General features: G+C 41.9%; 2 protein-coding genes across 4 annotated transcripts in view; both read right to left on the minus strand.

Moving 5' to 3' along the window:
* Positions 1 to 201: 201 nt before the first annotated feature.
* On the minus strand, positions 202 to 6,355 carry FBXO22 (F-box protein 22). The gene is made up of 7 exons (XM_038147658.1): positions 6,108 to 6,355; positions 5,880 to 6,012; positions 5,016 to 5,103; positions 4,531 to 4,626; positions 3,479 to 3,643; positions 2,982 to 3,147; positions 202 to 1,922 (listed from the first exon to the last, which is right to left on the minus strand). The coding sequence occupies exons 1-7, from the start codon at positions 6,209 to 6,211 to the stop codon at positions 1,493 to 1,495; spliced, it is 1,182 nt and encodes a 393-aa protein (XP_038003586.1). The 5' UTR covers positions 6,212 to 6,355; the 3' UTR covers positions 202 to 1,492.
* Positions 6,356 to 6,396: 41 nt separating this feature from the next.
* The window catches only part of UBE2Q2 (ubiquitin conjugating enzyme E2 Q2), a 45,725-nt gene continuing 30,580 nt past the window's right edge, over positions 6,397 to 21,541 (minus strand). For 2 of the 3 annotated variants that reach the window (XM_038147655.1, XM_038147656.1), the window contains 8 exons: positions 19,886 to 19,970; positions 15,091 to 15,151; positions 12,919 to 13,009; positions 12,532 to 12,590; positions 11,228 to 11,276; positions 10,243 to 10,338; positions 9,736 to 9,802; positions 6,397 to 8,029 (listed from right to left, as the gene is read on the minus strand). In XM_038147655.1, the coding sequence (XP_038003583.1) occupies positions 7,998 to 8,029; positions 9,736 to 9,802; positions 10,243 to 10,338; positions 11,228 to 11,276; positions 12,532 to 12,590; positions 12,919 to 13,009; positions 15,091 to 15,151; positions 19,886 to 19,970 (540 nt within the window). In that variant the 3' untranslated portion in view covers positions 6,397 to 7,997. Of the gene's footprint in view, positions 8,030 to 9,735; positions 9,803 to 10,242; positions 10,339 to 10,359; positions 11,128 to 11,174; positions 11,277 to 12,531; positions 12,591 to 12,918; positions 13,010 to 15,090; positions 15,152 to 19,885; positions 19,971 to 21,541 lie in introns of those variants that run through there. The other variant, XM_038147657.1, reaches the window with a different exon arrangement.

The raw sequence follows: 21,541 nt of genomic DNA on the forward strand, positions 1-21,541 counted from the left end.
GAAACTTAAAGATAGATAAACTTATTTCTAAGCACTGGATTTAAAAGATTGTAATCACGCTACAGGAGAAGAGGCAACCACTATATTCTGAGCCACACAGTTGAGCAACTGAAATTCAGTTCAAGGTGGTGAGCCCAGCTGAAGTCTTAGCTGGACAACATCTTTAAATCAGAGCTTTTTCTCTAAGAATAGAAGACAAGGTACTTTGACATACTTCTATCTTTATTTAACAAGTACTTTGTTACTTTTCTCTAAAGATTTTCATTGATTTTATCTAGTAAAACTTCAGTTTTGTAAATAGGAGTCTGAGAAAGTTCTGCATCTCTCTAGAGATAAAATCCAGGAAATGGTAGATTTAATGCATCAGTAGTTTTTCTAGAGTGCTTTATATGCATAAATAGAGCACATCAAAGTACTGTTTCTTTCTACATTTGGGTTTGGGTTTGCCATTGACACTAAACTGGGAGGAGCTGTCAACTCTCTCAAGGACAGAGGCCCTGAAGAGACACTGACAAAGAGAGATGGGCAATCACCAACCATATGAAATGTACCAATGGCAAGTGCTGGATTCTGCACCTGGGACAGGGCAGCCCTGGCTATGTGTACGGACTGGGGAGCTGGCTAGGAGCCAGCCGTGCCCTGGCACCCAGGAGGGCCAATCATGTCCTGGGGGCATCAGGCCCAGCACCACCAGCCAGGCCAGGGAAGGGATTGTCCTGCTCCTCTCTGCTCTGGGGCAGTCTCCAGTCCTGTGGGCAGTTTTGGGCACCTCTGTATAAAAAAGACATCAAGTTTAGAGGGAGTCCAGAGGAATGCCGAGAGGAAGTGAAGGATCTGGAGGGGAAGCCTTATGAGAAGTGGCTGACGATACTTGGTTTGCTCAGCCTGGAGGAGACTGAGGGGAGAGCTCACTGTGGTCTTCAATAGCTCTTCACTCTCATGACCAGTGCCAGGACTCGAGGAGGTGGCATGAAGCTGAGTCAGAGAGGTTTAGGTTGGTTATCAGGAAAAAGGTTTTCACCCAGAGTGGCTGGACACTGGAACAGGCTCCCCAGGAAAGCAGTCAGAGCACCAAGCCCTGACTGAGCTCAAGAAGAGTTTGGACAACACTCTCAGGCACTTGGTGGGATTCTTGGGGTGTCCTGTTCAGGGCCAAGAGTTGGACTCAACAATCCTGATGGGTCCCTTCCAATTCAGCGTATTCTACAATTTGTAGAAACCATTTTCAGTTTGGAAGAAAGAGGCTTTCTTCAAATGCAGAATTCCATCAAATATAATTTCCTGCAATTCTGATGTGTACAGGGGATTACAAAAAAATGCAAGGCTTTCTCACAGATATTACAGTAAACTCTATTGCAACTACAAGACTCAATAACATTACCAAAATGATGTTTATGTTTTGGAAGGGGCTTTGACTGCAAGATGTCCACTCTTCCAGACTTCTCAGCTCTCTGGAATGAAACAAACAGCTCATTGAAGCATTAAACCTTACTTATGCTTGGTTTGCTTTAGTTGAACCAAGGTGAATAAGAGTCATAACAGTAGTATAACCATGAAGCAGGTCATCCTTTATGTCATTACATTCTCTTAACACGAAATTCCCAGTAACTATTCGATCACATCCTATTTCCCCATGTCCGAAAAAGCCAAAGAGGGGTACATTTGGAAAAAACTTCCTAAATGCATCCGCTTCCATATTCCTTTTGGTTTTGTAATGCCGATATCCTCTGCCAACGCAGGCAAACATGAAGCCAATGGTGTTGTGCTCGGGGATGTTCGCTGCTTTGAGACGCTGCATGGCCGCTTCTGCTGTCCTCTCATCAGCCACATCCTGGTCTAGCAGGACAGTGGCACTCTGGATCTGGGGACCGCTGAAAGCCAACCCAACCACACCGCAGGCATCACCAGGCTGGGCGTGGTTACTGAAAGGCAACAGGCACCGAGTTAAGAGAACATTTTGGGGGGACCACTTCTCACCAGAGTAAACTGCTGCTGCAGCAGACGTAGGTTCAAAGCAGCTGACATTGCAGTGATTCTGATACCAACCAAAGTTAAAAAGCAAACCAAAGACTTCATATTTTAGCAATGTTTTTCTGTAGCAACCTTTCATAAAGAAAACTTCCACATCCATTACTAGGTATTAGCCATAAACTTATTTCACTCATGCTGAACTCAGTAGTTTGTGTATGTCGCAGCTCTGCAATTCCAACTAAAATGTCAGTTAAACTTAAGACAAGCAAAGGCACTGAGGATTTATACATTGAAGCAGGGCGGCAGTCAGTAAAGGTTTTGGATTCATGTTGCTTTAAATTGGGTGGCCAGGACACACGGGGTCAAGTAGTTACGTACTTAACCTTTATCTGCAGTGACTTTATTTAAGGTCAGCTCTCTTATCTGGGGCAATGATGCAGCTGGCAAAATCAGACGCAAGAAAAACACTGAAATTAGTATGGACTCCAGACCCCCAGTGGGATGAGAGGAGCTATGGGCATGGCTGCAGCACGCTTCACAGGACGGAATGCCACGTCCTTCAGCAGCCAGGGTAGATCAGGTGAGCTCCTGGAGCACAGCCTTGCTGTGTGTGCAGCTACTGCTCCGTGCTGTGAGCCAAACTGAGGCAGATACACAAACACATGTTCACATCCTCGGGTCCGCCACAACAGGCACTCATTTACCTGCACTCCAGAGATGAAATGCTGACTGCAATAAGCACACAAAGGTATCTGAAGCTAGAAATCCCCTTTTCATTGGGTTTCTCCTAGCTGGGTTTCCAGAATCCAAACTGTAACACAGCCATACCAAGCTTCCAGCTTTTCTGGCTACATCACAGAGTAGCAGTTGTGGCATTTTTCCCTTTAAGAAATTGTTATTTTACTACTGGTAAAGGGGGTTTTCTAGTTTTATAACTAGAAGGCTATGGATCTGCAATGTTTCTCTCATGTTAAATCTTTTTCATCATTTATCTTGAAAAAAATACCTACTTCTCAGAGGTCAGTGACGTAAAGCTCTCCACCTGTCCTCCAGCCAGGATAATACTTTTCTCATTCAATGGATTGACTATTTGATGAAGAAATCGAGTAGCTCCAGTCTTCCAGGAGTTGTAGCCAAACAGAAGAACAACACGGAGATCTGGGTTATTCTTCAGACCTACAAACAAAAGCCAACACTGATCCCCTTATTTTTAAATCCTGAACTCTGAAGTCCAACCATCCTAGTTTCTCCTCAAATATTACATCACACCTCTCCCTGAACAGCTCCGCTTGAAACGTAACTGAAGTAACTGGAAACCGATACTTGGGATAACTTCTCCCTAGTGCTCCAGAGACTGGGGGGAGCAGACATGCCCAGTCACCAGCTGGAGCCCCTCAGAGGCTCTTGGGGCCAGTACAGAAGCTGCTGGTTCTACTAAGAACTGCACTGGCACCTCAGAGAGCAACACCTCACAAAAGCCCACATAAAGGAGAGAAAAATGACATACCTGCTTCAGCAAATTTGCTTTCGTCAAAGACCCTGTTCTTCACGTCTTTAGAAAAATGGAAGGTATGAATTTTCACCCCATCAATTTTGGGAAACAACAGAGCAAACCCAGCTTCGCCCTCTTCAATTTCTTGAGGCTGATTGCTGCTTGAACCCATCGGGGTAACTACAGAGACAAAACCAGGCACCTTGTGTTCAGAGATTCTAATACATTAATTTACACTGACACGGGCAGAAAGAGGTTGAACAGCTCAGGTGATATAAAACATGACAATCTATTTCTGTAACAACTTATCTAACTGAAAACTGGTGGGATTTTTTTGTTATTGTTTTGGAAAGCTGAAACGTGTAGGTCCTGCTGGCTATCGATCCCACTGAAGTCAGTTTTGACGTGGAGACATGGATATATTTACATATTTAAATACTTTATATTTATATTATTTATATCTCCCCAGGCACACCAGATATAAAACATCAGGAAAACAAGCCTTCCTGCCAACTTCTGCAGGCCCACGGACATATTCAAGTTTTTAAGGTGTCCTATAAGCATGTGATGACAGTATAAAGCAAAACTGACACAAAAATTGGGAGTGTGTTATTAAAATATGGTAATGACAACAATCAAATACCTTACTTAAATGTGGAAAGCGAATTTAAGGTGAGAAACTATAAAAAAACCAACTTTCTAATGATAAAAGTGAAGCATGAGAAAAAGCCTGCCACAGGAGGCCGTGAATTTTCCAGTTACTGCATGTGCCTCCAGCTGGACCATTACAAACAGGTATATACCAGGATGCTCTCTACAGTTAGTCACATTATGACTGAAATGTATACATAAATCCAAGCAACATTCAGTAAGTACATTAAGGTGCCAGGGAAAGCTGCCTGCCCAATTAAATCAACCCTTTTAATTATAACTGCAATACATGAAATAAGCGCCACGTCACTTAGCAGTGACACTGTGATCTCCTTAAAATCAAAGCCAGTGCTGAACAAGGTGGGAGATGACACCTTCAAGCTGACCTCTTAAAAACCCACACATTTTGCTCCTACCTACAATCCCTGGGGTGACCAGTCCAAGAACCTGACAGCGCTTTGGCAACAACTTTTCAAGTGCGAGAGCCGTTTCTTTACTGTTTCTTTTTCTGGCTGTTAAAATAAGAAGAAACCAAAAAAACCATCAGACAGCAGTAAAAGTGTCTTCTGAGCAAATCCCACAGCCATCCCCGTCCTGTTTAACCAATGCTGCCCATCAGTGGCCGTCCTGGTAACAGCACGCTGCTCCCCTAGAGCACCGGGCTGCCGGCAGGCAAACACACTCAGAGTCCTCCACAGAAGAGAAAGGAACACATCAGTGCAAATTAACAAAGATCTGTGAGCTGCTCCGTACCACAAATGCAATACTACCCAGTCATGGTTTCTCCAAAACATTTCCTTTCCACTGAAACTAAAACACAGCGAATTCCCTTTCAGCTGACTGTGCTCTGCTTACATCCCAGCGTATCTTTAAGCAGAAGTGAGTTAGGTCCAGGCTTTACCTTTCTTTTGCTCGTGACATTCCTCGTGCCCGCTGAAGGTCTCTGCATCAGCGATGTAGAGCACGGTCTGGGGCAGTACGTGCACCTTCTGCAAAGACACGGGCGGAGGAGTACATAAGACAGGACAGAGGGGAGGGAAAATGGGGGCAGAAACCGAGGAGAAACTGCTCCTGCTCCACCTCCAGCCCACGCCGGTCCTCTCCCCCCTCACCAGGCGCCTGTCAGCCAACAGATAACCTCTCGTTAGCCTCAGAAGTGCCCACAGGCACTTCTGCCCACAGGCAGGAAGCTGACCCAAACTTCACAGAAGCAAGAACAGCTCAGCAGACTGGCCCATGACTCTACTCCTTCATTTAGCACTATATAAACGCCTTGCATTCACGGTTGGCATCTACTGTTCACCAGTGCTGATGCTGGGAAACAGTGTAGAGGCGCTTCCAGCCCTTCTCGTCCCAGTTGGTTTAACACTGATCTGCTGCGGCCTGTCTACTGTGAAAGACCCTGACATGAATCTTTGTGTAGTGAAGACCCAGCAGCAGGTTAATACTGGAAAGAAATCCTGCCAGGCACAGAAGTCCTGCAGTGTTTACTCAGTGTCTCCCAGCCTATGAGGGCTAACCTCTTAACAAGATTGCCGCGATGAACAGATGTGCCCTGAACAGCAAATCCTCGGCGTTTTGATCGGTGTATTAACACGCAACACTTGAACTGTCAAAACCACCTACGCCACCGAACACGTCCCTTTAGCCGAGCGGTCGGAAGAAGCGCGTTCAGCGTTTAAACCAAGGCGCCGACTTCGCGCCCCTTAGGCGCCCCCTCGGCTGGAGCTCGCGCCCCCTCAGGCCGCCCCTCGCGCCCCCTCACCTCGAGCTCGCGGGCCAGCGCGCGCACCAGCGCGTGGTTCTCGGCGGGGCCCGGCTCCAGCGCCGACACCCACGCGATTCGCTGCCGCGTCCGCAGCGTCCGCCGGGCACACTCCCTCCATAGCCGGCACACGCTGCAACACAACACGGACACACCGCGTCGGCCGCACCGCCCCCGCCAACCGGAGCCGGCCGCCGCCCACCCCACGGCCCCGGCCCAGGCCCTTACCAGGCGGCGCGCAGCAGCGCCTTGGTGGGCAGGAAGCCGAGGACACGCTCCACCACCTCGGCGAGGTTGGCGAGGACGTAGCTGCCCTTCGCCGCGGATTCCATGGCCCCGCAGCCCCCCCGGCCCCGCCGCTCTGCGTCACCCGCGCGCCTCCGCGCCTGAGGCAACTTCCCGTCAGCGCGAGCGGGCAGAAGCCACTACACTGGCGCCGCCTAGCGGCGGGGAGGACCCGGCCCGCTCTCAGCTCCCCCCTTCCCTCGCGCCCCGGGCCCCAGCACGGACACAGCGCTTCGTAAAATGCTTTTTATTCATAAACTTGATGCAAGTTTACAAATTACTGTACATTGCCAAGGAACTCTGCCAGAAGAAATGGAACCCAAACCGAAGCGTGCGCCGCAGGGCGGAGGCCGGGGCCGCCCCCAGCCCCGCCGTGCGCGGACAGCGAGCGGCACAGCCCCGGCGCTCGGCCGGCGCCCCGGGCACTGCCCGCGCTGGGAGCGGCGCCACAGCGCGCCCGGCTCGTTTCTTTCGAGCTAAAAACTGGATCTAGAAGCAAATGCACAAGGACCCGCGGGCGCCTGATAGAGAAAAGAGCACAAGTTCGATAGTCAACTAAAACAAACAAACAAAAAACCATAAAAACATGCTTCTGCACTTCTGAAAGTGCTTAATCCATGGAACACACCCTTCGCTCGGCCCCGAGGAGTGCACAGGCCTAAGGACTAGTACTACAACCAAAATAAGAGTCGATTCCGGTAAGGCAATGAAATTGTGTGAGTACACAGACCCAGACTCATCTTCTAATAAAGAAAGAACAGTTCCCATTAGTCTTTCAATAACAAAACCATCGTCATGACTATGGCAGCATTCTTTATGCCTCTGAATTGGATGACATGTTTTTGTACTTTATTGTAGTTTTTATATAAAAAAAATTTCATTCAAGGACTTTCATCTCCATTTGTGCCAATCACTTTGTAAGTTCATTAGTTTAGAAATGATTGCAACAACCCGTTAATAAAATGGAACACCTAAAAAGATTTTTAGTATTTTAAATAACTTCAAGCTTCATACTGTGGCTCTTTTTGTTAAGGAGGTTGAGCCAACAAGTAGCAGGAACAGCCCAGCAAGTTCTGACGCCCCAGTGGAAGTGACTAGTTACAAGGTTTTATTGGCACAGCCTTGCTCTGCATAAAAACAAAAAACCGAAACAAAATAAAAAAGAAAAAAAACCAAACAAAAATTAAAATTATCTAAACAAAGAGCATCTTTTCCAATAAACAATTCATATTCTCATACAGCCATGAAAAATGTTTAATGACTTAACATACATGTGTTTTTCCTATATCATTAATTTGGAAAATACTACAAACGCTGTCATTTCAGACCAGAAAAACTACTGTGATTTGCAAGACCTGACATTTTCTAAAACAGTATTAAACAATGTATTAAACTTCTTGGCTTTAAATGAAACAATACAATGCAAGTCTCTGCAGTCTGCATTTTGCAAAAAGTAAGAAATACACAGAAGTGTGTGAACAACTCACTCCTATTGTATGATCTTTAGTAAGTTGATAGCCTGCTGCAGGGAGAGTTTATGCTTTCAAATAAAAACAGGGAGAAGGGAGGGCATGGCCCAAATCTGCTTAACCCATAAGAACAAATATGGTAAAGGCCCAAACTGCTCAGTCCAGATGCCTAAGAAGAGCGGAATGGTAAGGCTGTAACTTATACTGCACGTGTCAGTTGACAGATTATCCACTAACTTATCTAATAGCTAAAGTCCTCAGTACAGCTGTTATAGGGGCACTCATAGCTTGAGTCTGTGTTGGAAAACATAAAAAAAGAGCTTGTTTTGTTGACATTGGTCCAGGGATACAACAGTCCTCAGCATTAGCCATCTTCTTTTGGAGGAGTGTACCAGCCTGTGGAGAACAGAGACACGTTAGGCACCAACGCTGCTGTGTCCAGACCATCCTACTCTTCCCCTGTGGGAGGTGGAAGCCTACCCCAGCTCAGTCCTTCCCTCTTCAGGCAGCCCAGCTCAGCGAGAGCCAGTGCCCTAAATGTGATTAAGTCAACAGTGGGAGACAAACCATGTGGCACATTCCAGGATCTGACTTGGTATTTGGGTGTGCACACACAGGTTTCTGTGGCAGCAGCTATCCTGAGCTGGACAAGCTGAACACCAACAAAAGGAAGCTGCTGAAGGAGGAACATTGCTCTAACCAAACTTAACAGAAGAGAGGTAAAACCCCCAAGTCTTCAAGCTACTTAAAACATAGACATACAAACATGACTGCACTGGGACATTTACATAAATCCCATTTTGTGTTGAGTTAGGCATGCACAAGCAGCTGAACAGTTTATCCTACTTCTGCAAATCTTCCTGTAGGAAGAAGCTCAGAAATGTCAGTTGAATAACTGGTTTCCTGACATAATTTGGCATGTTTAACAGCTGAGTCATACCTGATCAGGTGTGCACCGCTTTTTCTAGAGACCTCCAATCTTAATTCTCCCAGCCCCTCTTGTAACATTTCCTGTAAATGTGTGTACAGAGACTACAAGGCCTATTTGTGCTGTCCCAGAGAGCACGCAGCAGCTCTAAGCTTAAGACACCTTTCACAGCAGCACTGAGTACTGTGAATGCTTTGTGTTCAGCTCCTGAGGCAGGATTGATCACTTGTAGCACATACAACTAAGCAGCCACGCTGGCTTTTGTAGCAAACAAAAAGAGCAAAAGGCTCAGTTAACAGCAAGATCAAAATACTGTAAAACTGGAGATGATGTTGAAGTCATTATCTTTGATCTTCCTCCCAAGAGTACAGGTGTTATGTTCCATGTTAGCAGCGGGAAACTGAGGTGCTCACTGCAGTCACACACTTTCACAATAACCTCAATTCCTGGAGGACACTGCTTCCAACCCAGAGCCCTGAACATCACAGAAGTGCAACTGCACTGACTCCCTCAGCACAAGACCAGAGTACCAACTCTGCTGACTACCTTTATGTAACATGTAAGCTACTTAAACCTTTTAAAGCCTCAGGCTTCTCATGCTGCCACAGTAAATTCAATTATACCTGAAGCACTTGTACACTTGTTTTATAATAGAGTAAAAAAGCCCACACCGAAACAGGTGTTTCCCTATGCTATTGTACACTTTCCCAGCTAGTACACCTCACTTGGACTTTTGTATTTTTTAGTCTCAGGTTTTTTCCCCCACTTTCTCTCTTCATTAATGTGTATTTCCACTAGGTTCTTGACACATTGAAACAAAGTCTTTCAGGGAAAGGGATAAATCCCAGCAGATATTTTGCCAATATTAAGAGTCCTTAAAGCCACAGTAACAATGAAGTTCCTAGATCAACTGGCTGAACATGAAATGCAGCTGCTGTTCAAGAAGCAGCAGGAAAACACACACAACATTCAAGTAAACTGGAAAAGTTGCAATGATTGCAGTCAAGTTATTTAAGCACCTCTGTTTTCCTAGGGCAAGAAGAAAAGAAGGAAAAAATATTTATGGTCTTCCCAAGCCAAAATAAGACACTTAGTCACTTCAAGTTTCTCTGTGGCAAACACCAATTCCCAGGGTGCTGTACAGACAGGAACAAAGAGGCAAGACTATACATACCGTTTTTCTCATGTATTTGTACTAGTGACTTATAGGACTGCTGTGCTCTTGCTAGATTATATTGATTCTGAAAGGAGAAAAAACTAATATAAAAACCTGCATCTAGACATGCAAGACTCAAAACCAGCTCTAACAAGGAAATTCTACAGTGGGCTTTATTTTTAAGTCCATGCACAATGTTAGAACATTCCTGGCTTTCAAGATTCCCTTCTCAGAGCCAGAAATTCCAAATCCTCCCAATTCTAATCGTCCCTCCCACCCCTCCCTTGCCAATACAAGGATAGCAAAAGCCTACCCTGACCATCCCAAGGCTTTATCCATCTCATATGCTTGTAATTACATAAAAAATGCCTAATTGCTGATAAAATACTCATACAGGCACCAGACAATTTGAAATGTGTATATATTTGCAATAGCACTTCTGTCATTAAGCAACTTCTATGCAAGTCAGCAAGGAAGTGGAAGCCCAACAGTGATTTGTGTAGTTGAGAAACACAGCACATTTACCTTATTGGCTCCAAACTGTACTCTGGCTTTTCCTTTGACTAAAGTGGCATTGATCTGCATGATGACTGATTCTATTGAGTAGGCACTGCTCCAGCCCTGGAGGAGGAAAAGAATGCTAACATACAACATGTACTTGCTTCTTGTGCTCACCTTCCAAATCTATTTTGGAACACGTGCTTCAGGATTTTTTTTCCTGCATTCCAGTTTCAATTACTTATTTTCAGTTAACATTTATTTTCCACAGAAAATCTGCAGAATTATATACAGTCCTAGTACTAAGAACTTGTAAGAAGAATGAAAAGACTGAACTACATTTCCAAAATACAGCAAGACAGGAACAAAAAAACCTCCATCCTTACAAAAATGTCACTGTTGTGACATTTTCAGTAATGTCACAACAGAAATTACAACTCCTTTTTCCAAGAAGTAGAAAAGACTGATCTCTAATGAAGCCAATCCAGTAAGTTGTAAGAATTCTGCTCATCTCTGGCATTGCTTTACCTTCCAGAGCTCACAAGAGTTTCTGCCAGAGCCTGCAAGTAAGTTACTTCACTAATTTACTTATTTTAAAGAGAAAAATCATTCTGTCTACACAAATCATCTATGACTATAATCATCTGTATTCCTCTCTTCTCCAGAGCTGACTTTATGCAGTTGAAGAGGCTTCTAGAAAAGAAAACAACGTGTCTTGCTCCCCCAGAGCTCGCTCTCCACACTGCCTTCCTCACAGAAATTCTGAGCTCCAGGTTGACCTGCTTGGACTGCCTGCCTCTTCCTCACATCTCTTGTAAGCCATCCAAGGCAGAAAAGAAGATCTCAAACAAGATCAGTGAGGCAAATCTAGTGGGATTGAGGTTTAATTTCACCACCTTTCCTTTGGAATGTGTAATTTATTCCACACAGGGATTCTTCAACTCAAGAGAAGCACCTGTTTTCACTATTTTCAGGTATGTTTTATTAGCCAGATAACAGAGCTCATATTCACCTGTTTAGTAAGAAGTTCCATGCATAAAGCACCTCCACCTAGGACATACCTGGAAACAAATGTGAAAGAAAATATACTTGACATCAGCAGTTAGTAAGAAGAAGCAAGTGCTCATAGCACTTTAAGCTCTTGCAGTTTGTTTGTTTAATTCTTTGTTCATAAAGCTGAAATGCCCTTCAACCAGTAATATATAGTAACTAGTTAGCTATGTCATACTTAGGCAAAGAAAATTAACATAGTGAGACAAGAAAAGCTGTTTGCTAACTAGACTTAGTTTAAACCACTGACTGAGCTATTCTGCCCAACTGCAGAGACCATGGAAAAAGGAAAGTTACTTTTCATGGCTACTCTACATATACATGGTACCGATGTGTAGCTAAAAGAAACCAACAAAATTGAACTGTGTAAAGAAGTTTAACACCATTTCAAACAATGCAGGTGGCACATATAAATAACATGAGATAACTAGATCTTTTCTTGCTGTTTTTCTGTAAATACCTCTTTTAAAATTCAAAACCACTTTATCCATTGTGCTGACTGGGACTCAGCAGAACACCTGAGCATGACAAAACCTGGACTGAGAGAAGGAATTTACTCCTGCCAAAATGTATTCTCCTCTATGATCAAGACATTTATACCTCATAGATCCATATGACATTCAGAGGGAAATGACCACTGAAAAGCCATCCTTTTTTCATTCTAAAAAGAAGTCTGAGTACAATCAAATTAGAATCCAAATAATTTTCTGGTGTTTGGATCTGCTTGTTTAATTTTGAGATAGCAGCACCCCTCAGAAACCCCACTTAACTGCACTAATCATTTACTGAATTAAAGAAGAATAAATGACAACTCAAATCACGTAAGAATCAGCACCAACTATCACAGGCTGCATTTTCAAGAGCAGGTACCATTTCCTGTCAACAGGAGGTGAATTTATTCGTCTCTCCATGGATATATACAAGTCCCACAGACAGCACTTCAAACGTGCTTTAGATGACATTTGGAGCATGTTTTCAATTAAATTTTGTGGTTTTGAATTAGCATTCGAGGAGTTTTTAAAGAAAAACTTTATGGTAGTGTTACCAGCAAGAGAGAGGCAGGTAAGACCTTTCAGAAAACTTAAGGCAACACAGGGATCAAGACCCATTCAAAGCACCAACCCAAAGCACCCCACAACAGGAGAAGGAAGAGCAATGTTAACCCCCCACGGAGGTCAGTTCTTACACATATGGCAGGCACCAAGTTTTTCAAGTTGTAACATTTTTACCACAAAGCACAATTTCTGCAGGGCAACTCAAACCTACCCTCCCGTGAGCACAGGAGACACCACTCGCACAAAGGGAGGATCAAAAGGGAAGTTATCCTGAGTAGAATAATAAAAAAACAGGTTAAGGAAAATACTGTGACATTGCTTCCCAAACAGAAAGTATTTCAATAGCCTTATTTGTCAAATCAGATTCAAAGTATTGCAATTTTTCAGTTCTGTAAAAATTCACTTTCCATAGTATTGGCTAAAAAGCATTTTTTTGGGAAGCTTCAGTGATGAACTTAAAAGTCAGTTTTCTTTTTCCACCCTTTTTTTTTAATGAAACAAATCCATTATTACCCAAGTAACAGCTGATGGTCATTTCAGTAATTTTCTATAGTAAGCCTCAAATTTAACTGCAGCTTTGCATCCTACAGACACTTACCTTAAAAGAGAAGTTGAGTAAAATGTATTCTACACCTTCTTTTTCTTTTAAGACCTGAAGATCACTATGCAGTGGGCTATCAGGATCAACCCTATAAAAGCACCAGGGGGGAGACCATGGATGAAGTTAATATTTTCAATACCTGTGAACAGTAGTTCCTCTTACAGACTTCCTGTATGTAATTGCAGTTTACAAATTGTAGTTAAAGGTGAAATGTAGGAAATTTTTGCTCCTTTTATTAAGTAAAAACTTTGCCACAAGATCAGCATGAAAGCTTGCTGCAATGTACAACATTCCCAATGCTATTAAGTGTTGCTTAAACACAGCACTAAATAAGTTGTTTATTTGAAAAAAGCAATTTTAATTCTCTTCAGTTCAGTTGCATTCAAATAAGAGGGGAGAAAAACAAGAAGACTGTAGTCATCTTGTTTTCAGCACATAGTTAGTGCATCCTTTATGGAATATGTAATTGTAGTCCTGCATCAGCTGTTAAAAGTAATCTGCATCAGCAGAAGTACTAAAGCCAGCAGCTTCTGCTCAGCAGAATTTCAACAACTGTTTGTTCCAAAATGCTGGTGGTTAGCAGCCTGGCCATTTATTCAGACCCTACTGGGTTAATCCCAATGGGTTAATCTGACACCTCATCTGCTTTTAAATAGAAGAGACTAGTCAAAAACACCTGCAGCAAGCCAAAAGCAGATGCTAAAGGGACTGAAAAGCCCTTAAATCTAATCCTCTACTACAGCTGAAACTACAAAGTTGTAAGATCTCATTTCAGAACTTCTTGGGCATGTAGTCCCCATCCTACCAGTGTGAAGTTATTTCAGAAAAAAATCTTCCAGCACTTAGGAACCTCTCATTTCAAGCCATGGCTTTTGCTGGGCCAGTTCAAAGGGACTTGTTCTAAGTAACAATACTGCTCCTTCCTCACATGGGCTCTTTCCTCTGAGTATCTACCCCCCTGCACACAGTGCATTTGTTTCCAGACACTTTTTGCTGCAAAAATAAACAAACACAACTCTTCTTTTCTTAGACATTCTGGAAGGCATTTGCTGCATGTACTCCATTTCCTCTTTTCTGAAGGCAGAAAATGAGACCTGTTCACAGCACTTGAACAGAGGTTTCAAATCACTGCGCATGGTTTGAGCACTTGGTTACAGATGCACTCAATAGGAAAGGCCTCCAATAATGTGACACAGATTTCTCTGATGTGTCATTGCTGCCATTTTCAGCCTCAAAACCTTCACATACCCATGATTACACTAAGAAGGAAACAAAACTATTTCAACAGCTAGTGACCCAGTTTGCACGAGTCTCACCCCTAGGACAAGGCAGCAATTCCTACACGCAGGTCAGCTACTGTGCTGAAACAGCCTCTGTCCTTATCCCCCAGGACATCTGTGAACCCATGGAAGCTCTTTCATCCATTGCCAGATGCTGCAGTCACCCAGCACAGTTTGGGTAGGCTCTTCCTTTCTTTACAGCACTGTATAGGGATGCCAGCAGATGATCCTGTTACCAGGAATAATTTCACTCTAACATCTCGAGGATTAAAGTTACAGGACTGTGGATGTAAGAAGGTGAGTTATGTACTGCTTTTCACTTGGTATACTAGGCAATGACAGAAGACAAGGTACATATAATTATATAATTCACATTTTTGTGATAGCTAAAAGTTTCAGTCCTGTGTGTCTGTTTAACTGTACAAATAAACAACTAGTGGCACTCAGCTCTGTTCTCTCCTATGTCTTAAGTGCAACTAGAACCTGGATTTTCCTGTCATTCAAAACAAATAAAAACAAAACCAATGCAAAAAATTCTTGAAAAGAATTTTCATCATTTAAGGCTGCATATTTTGGAGCAGTTTTAGAATTGAACAGTAATGACACTTAATGCAATACACATAGCATTGGCAGGGAAAAGCAGGTCTCTTTTTGCCAGCTCAATCACTACCAGTCCATCTCCAGACATTTCTATGTATCAGAATTACAGCCACTATTTAGTGGCTACAATTATCATTACTGCTACTACCAGTAATGGAGATTATATTCTATGGCATATAATGTAATGGTAATTTATATACTATGGCTAGAGATACTCATTTATCAAAAGAATCTCTCCAGCAGTAATAAAACAGATTGTTCAGAACATGTAAAAACTTCATTAACTTACTTGAGAAGCTTAACATGCCATTCATACAAGCTGTCATTTACCAGTTCCACTGAATATATCCCTGTAGAAATATTAGATGGAATTAATTATGCACTAGAAGTATAGATAGAAAACTTAGCAAAACCATTCTTTGCTTTAATTTTGAATACTGTCAGCAAGTGTAAGCAATGGGTAGGATACTGATACTGAGGCACATCCTTCCTCCAGTAGCAGATGCACTTCTGAGGAGCTACAAGGAAAAAGGGTTTTCTCTTCTATTAAAAAATTCCACAATAATCAATTTTTTTCTGATACTTCAATTTCACCTTCAAACCTTCCACAACAACAACTCCAGCTTGCTTATTACTCACTGTATTTTACACCCAGTACACCACCAACATGTTTTTAAGACCCTGTGCAACACAGTGTGAGTGTGCAGCATTGTGTTTCCCAGGTTCTCATCAGTACAGGCAGACCAGGACAGCCCACAGGACAGTGTATGCAGCAGAAACCCAATAAAAAGGAGATACAGCAGCAGTGGATGGAGCACATTCCCAACAGCTGACTGAGGAAGCCAGAAAGATGCATCTAAAGAATGGAATGGTCTGTGGGAGCCAGCTGGTGACTTCCAGTGGCCTGTTTGTTTTAAGCATATTAAGCAACAGTTGTGCAATTCATTCCCAGGGAAGGATGGAAATTATCTGCCATTTTCTTGTATATTCAAAGCTTCCTCTCTGCATAAATTCACAAGCAGCTCTGGAAAAAGCAATAAATCTTTAACCACCCAACAAGATTTAGAGCACGGTATCAGTCATGTACAGAAATTAAACCTCCTCTTTCACAGAATATTCATGCATATAGACTAACTCAATATTATTAAACTTGTTACCTGGCCTAATATTTAACAGCATCCTTACTGCTGACCTAATTATTTGGAAGCCATATACAAATCAGGAACCTGCCTAGGATTTCTGAAGGCAATACAACCACCAGATTGCAGTCACCACATTCTTCCCAAGGAATGTGAGATACTAATTTCTGAGTTTTACTATTCTAGCATAAAAATAATCTTACAGTTGAAGCTTGTAAGCATTAGTACTTGGAATGCACATGACATTTCAAGCTGTCCAGACACCATTATCTCTAAAGCATTTCAAAACTTGGCACAGAAATTAGAGCACCCATGCTTGGTTCTCCTTTCTGAGTGCCACTAACAAGTGGGTACTGCAGTACTGCAGCCAAGAGCACAATTTCTAATTTTTCTATGTCTAGAATAACAGTGTAGGCCTGAACACATACTCACTGTGCTATCCATATCCCTTTAATCAGTAGCTACTTCAGAGACAGGACATCTCTGTTTGAGGGGCAACCAAAGGACCTCTTTAAGGCCTTTTTCCAATTCCTCAGATCCAAAGACACTGTTTTCTGAACTGACCTTAGTGTAAGTCACAAACTGTAAGAATTTCAATTTGTCCTGCTCTGATGTAATAACAAAAGAGTTGACATTCAGAACTCTGCTCATTGTCAACTCCATTAATGACAAATCTATTCCATTTGTTGTATCCAGAATATTTTCTTCCACCTGCATCCAAGTGGGAGCAAACAATACTTATTACAGAGAAGGCAGTAAGTTAGAGTAAGGCTCCTGACACTGTGCTAAACAATGGAAGATCACAAGAGAATTTCCATCCCTTTGTTCACTCACTAAGCCTTCAGCCCCACTCCTGCACTCCTTCCATCATCCTGAGCCTCCTGTTGTTAGCCACAGCTCCTGTCCCAGTCCAACTCCAAGGCTCAGACACTTCGCCAGCTTCCCCAACAGGAAGAGCTGTACCCAAAAGAGCTGTGCTGCATCTAAGCCAGAGATAGCCAAGCTCAGCTCAGGGCTGAGCCTTAACACCAGTGCAAGACACTCCAGCAGCCTCTCAAGCAGCTGAGTTTTGAGCCCAACAGCATCTGTGGCTCCTCAAGAGCAGCAGCGAGGGGGCTCCAGGTCTTGATACAGAAGCTACTTAACACCATCCAAAGCTGAGGGAGGACATGTTTGGGGTTTTCTGAATAATCAAGGGGATGTTACTTGGAAGTAATTCATGTGTTTTTTTGTAATTTTGACAGTGAGAGGAAAAAGGTTCCCATCAAAAATAATTTAATTTACTAACAGCAGTTTTAAATTAAGGGGAAGTCCTTAATTTAGGAAAGGAATCAAGGTAGGTTCCTCTTGCTTAAATACAAGGTGGGGCGGGTTTATTACTCAGGGGTGATCAAGTGAAAGAGGTGATCAAGTAAAAAAAAAAAAACACAGAACCATGAAGCAAGCAAAAAAGTAAGAAATTGAAATGTAGAAAGAGAAACAATTCAAAACAGAGGCAACATCTTACTCAGGGCAACATCACTATATCAAAAAGTAAATCCCACAGAGTCTTTGGACAAAAAACGGAATTGAAATCCATACAAACTATATCTGAATAAAACAGATGCTAAAGATATGAACAGAAAAGATTTCATTTAATATCCCCAAATTCTTTGTTTCTTGCCCTCCTTTCCCAATCCCTTAAATTACATTAAGTCATTTGTGAATCTCCAATCTGACATGTGGAAATGAGATAATCTTGTTTTACAGGACTTGTGGGCTCCCATTATCTGAACAGGCTAATGAAACTAATTCACAACAGAGTATCTTAATTTTCTGGAGTATTTTTTGCTTCTGTCAGCTCATAAGAAAAGTATTTTCTGTTTCTTTAAGGGCAATTCTTCCCCTAGATTTCCCAGGTAGATAAGCAACTTTGCTGTTGAGAGCAAATTTGTAATCTTTTGCTTGAACTCTAGCAGCATTGCTTCATTTGATAAAGGGAATTAATTTCTAAAATAGGTACTACCTTGAATGCACAGCTACAGTTGAAGCCACTGTCTTTTAATAGTACTTTTTATAAAACAGTCCAAGAGAAAAAGGAAAAAATTTAAATACTATTGCTACAAGTATTATTCACTTCAGAACTCCCAGTGTTCTACAGTCAGTCCTAAAAACATGTAACCCATGAAAACTAAATAAAGTGATCCTTACCCAACTAAAAATCAGCCTAAGCCTTTCTGGCTTGTCTTACAAAGAAATGAAAACAGCGTTAAATTACCTTGCAACAGTTACAAGAACCTGTAGTTTCACCATGGTTCCCTTTGTGCATTAGTAGAAAGAAATTAAATTTAGGGTAAAATGGACCATGGGGCAAGTACTCTTTAACAAAAATGACATTAAAAAAGCCAATTACCTGCCCCAGCTTGTGCACGGGGTGACAGTTACCTAACAAAGGGCAGAACCAGGCTATGAAAGCAGGAGTTTCGTGCAAAGGAAAAGAACCAAGAATATACATTTACTCAAGGTCAAAGAATAAATGAAACCGTAAGCAATGAATCCAGGTAAGTTTTATAACTAAGAGCATCAATTTACTGGCAAAATGTAATAAATGTGTCAGTAGGACAGATAATTGCCATCATCTTTGTAGTGTCAACCTCCCCTTGACACTACTTCATAACCATGTTTTAGAGATCAACATGAGGCATCCAGCTGCAGTGTTTTTATGTATTTTCAAAGTCATGAGCTCTAAGTTACTGCGCTCACCCTTCAGAACCTCAACTTTCTGTAAAGTTAAGCAAGATTTGCTCTTCCTCATAATTTAGAGTACGCTTTCCTACATCACGATCAGTCTTTTGCAACTCTTTAAGATTTGTTTATCTAAAGCCAAGAAATGGCATTATTAGAGAGCCTAAACCCTCCCCTCAAACCACAGCTAGCCAGGGGCCTCTGGCTGACTCCAGTGCTGCCACCACATGACTGAGCACCCCACAGCACTCTTTGCAGTCTGGTTTGTTATAGCCAGCCTCAGCTCTGATCACCAAAACAAATCCTGACAAAACCGGGCAGTAAAGCATCTCCCATGACTTTACACAGATCTGCTTCCAGCTCTTCCCTAGACCCACTAATCCATTCCTTCCCAGACCGGTGGTGATTGGGGCACACTGGCAAGCACTCAGTTGCAACAAAGCTAAAAGAAGGAGGCTGCATTAGATCAACACTAGGTCACCTCATCAAATTTATACCCCAGACATTTTACCACTGTCCCCAGCAATTACATACATGAAACAATTTACCTAAAAGTTAAATATGACAAATCCAAACAGGAACCTCTTGTCTCTTCACCTCTGTTCTTTTACACATTATTAAAATGGCATCATCAAGTGAGGTTTAAATCCACTAGAAATAAATATGGGCAGAAGTCCAGAAAAGTGAGAAGGTATTTAAGTTTATACTGACTCTCTAATTAGGCATTCCTCCTGTTCTCATCCTGGCCTGCACCAGGATCTGACACCTGGCTGCAATGATGGACTTGTCTTTTTGGCAGACATAGAGGAATACAACTTGGCCAAAATCTATGTAATTTCTATTTCTCACACGTCAGATGAGTCAATATGCTGAATCCTTTGCTGAGCTACTTTAGCTACAGTTCCTATAAGGGATAAATGAAACAGCCATCCACTACCTCAAGATAATCACTGGTCATTACTCAAACGAATTTAAAATACAAGCTTGTTTTCCACTGTAATTCACATCATTATTGCAAGGAATATATGTTCTGACTTTTCTCCACAAATAAACTACTTTATGTAGTAAGAGTATATATAATGTATCTATGTATTTTTACATATGTGCACACACAAACATGCACGTATATACAAACACAGAACAAAACACAGAGAAGTTAGCAGCAAGTATTTCCCAAGAGAATTAAAGTATATTTTAAAAAGGGAAATCTAAGGCATTTACCTGTTTTATAACTCTGTGATCTATATATATCCCTGAGTTCTTTCATAAGTCGATCTGAAGCCTGAACTGACCCAGAGACTGCACCCTGAAATAAACAAAAAAGACTCCAAATAAGTGAAAAGTAGTATTTACAAACAGCTTAACATTACTAACTAGAAGGTATTAACAATATATTAATTCCTGTATGAGAACTGGGTTTCTGAAAAGTTAAATATTCTAGTGAGCAAAGTCTACTCCAAAGAAACAAGGCCCTCCCTCTAAAGAACATTAATATCTACCACTAAATGCTATAGGTGATACAAACTTAATCAAGGTACAACAGGTATTTTTCTATAAAGGACCTAAATCTTTGGCATCTTAATTTCCAGATGCATGCACAGTACATCTCAGAGTGAAGTATTTAATTTTACATTCTGCTTTTACATACTGTGAAGAAAAGTAAGCCTTATCCTAAGAATGAGCTTCTACACAAGGTTTTATTGCTTTCTCAGAGGTATGTTTTTATTTGGTCAATGAAAAAGGTATAGGAGTTGGTAAGTATCCACTCTAGAACAGCAGCTTCCAGAGGAATAAGACCAAGCAGTGAATTTAGAAAACATGGAACAAAAGCAATATTTATTGCAACTGAGTGAAAAAAAAAATCAACATCTACACAGAAGAAGACAAAGTTATGTAAAACCTTAAAATACAAAATATTTCTTGTGACTTGTCATAGTTCTTGTGATTTATGCAACTACGGCAAAATCTCTTCTGTTCTTTTAGAGCTCAATTCTGCACTGCTCAGCACCTCAAAGAGAGAGAAAACTCAAACCAATTTTCTTATGTGTTATGTGATTACTCTGCTCATATATCCCACCCAAAATACCACTTCAGGTTCAAGAGTTTTGAAAAACAGAGAGAGATAAAAGTTAGCATTATAGGATTAAAAATACAGCATAGGAACGAGGACTCCAAATGAGCTAAGGTAGTTACCACCCCAAACCCTGACCCTGTGACACTTGGGCTTTCACCATCAGTCTGTTTCCCAAAGGTAGATTATTCCATTGGATCTCTGCAGCTCCCTTCTGCTCCTGTTCTCCAGTCACTGCCACTGAAATACAGGCTGACATATGGAGCTCATAAGCATGGCTGGAGGAGAAACCGTGACAAAAAATAAAACTGCCCCACTACCAAATAAAAAAGACCCACCTAGGATAATTCAGGATAATTCCCAGCCTGTCTGTATCAAGTACTAAATAAGTAAGTTGATGAGGCTGCTTTTTTACTCCATCTAAAAATTCAAAGATTCTTATTTTTGCAGTTTCCTTCCAGACATTATGAACATCTATAAACATATCCTTTCTGGATACAAGTGTCAGAAAAGTATTTCTGGAAGAATATGAAGCAGCTGTGACCATTACCTAATACCCAAAACATCCTCCCTGTTTGCCTGAAGTCCACAGGGATGTTTTGTATTCTACAAGGTCTTAATTGTAGGACCAAATTACTTCTTAATAAAAATTAAGTATCAGTAACAGTTACTTGATGGTAAAGCCTCCACGTAGCCCTCTGTCTTCTCTGTCCAATAGTATCAAATAATACATTTAGCTTCACACTAGGATCTGTAGACTTTTCTTTCAAGGCTATTCATTTTCATACACCTTTGGATTTAATTAT

The sequence above is a fragment of the Motacilla alba genome, chromosome 10 (assembly GCF_015832195.1).
Source record: "Motacilla alba alba isolate MOTALB_02 chromosome 10, Motacilla_alba_V1.0_pri, whole genome shotgun sequence".
NCBI lineage: Eukaryota > Metazoa > Chordata > Aves > Passeriformes > Motacillidae > Motacilla > Motacilla alba.

Bases quoted from the DNA above. Each gene is read 5' to 3' on its own strand.
- FBXO22 (XM_038147658.1), bottom strand. From the start codon at position 6,211: ATGGAATCCGCGGCGAAGGGCAGCTACGTCCTCGCCAACCTCGCCGAG. The intron at 6,013-6,107 runs GTAAGGGCCTGG...GTTGTGTTGCAG, and splicing joins GCGCTGCTGCGCGCCGCCTG to CGTGTGCCGGCTATGGAGGG. The intron at 5,104-5,879 runs GTGAGGGGGCGC...GTGTCTTTGCAG, and splicing joins CGCTGGCCCGCGAGCTCGAG to AAGGTGCACGTACTGCCCCA.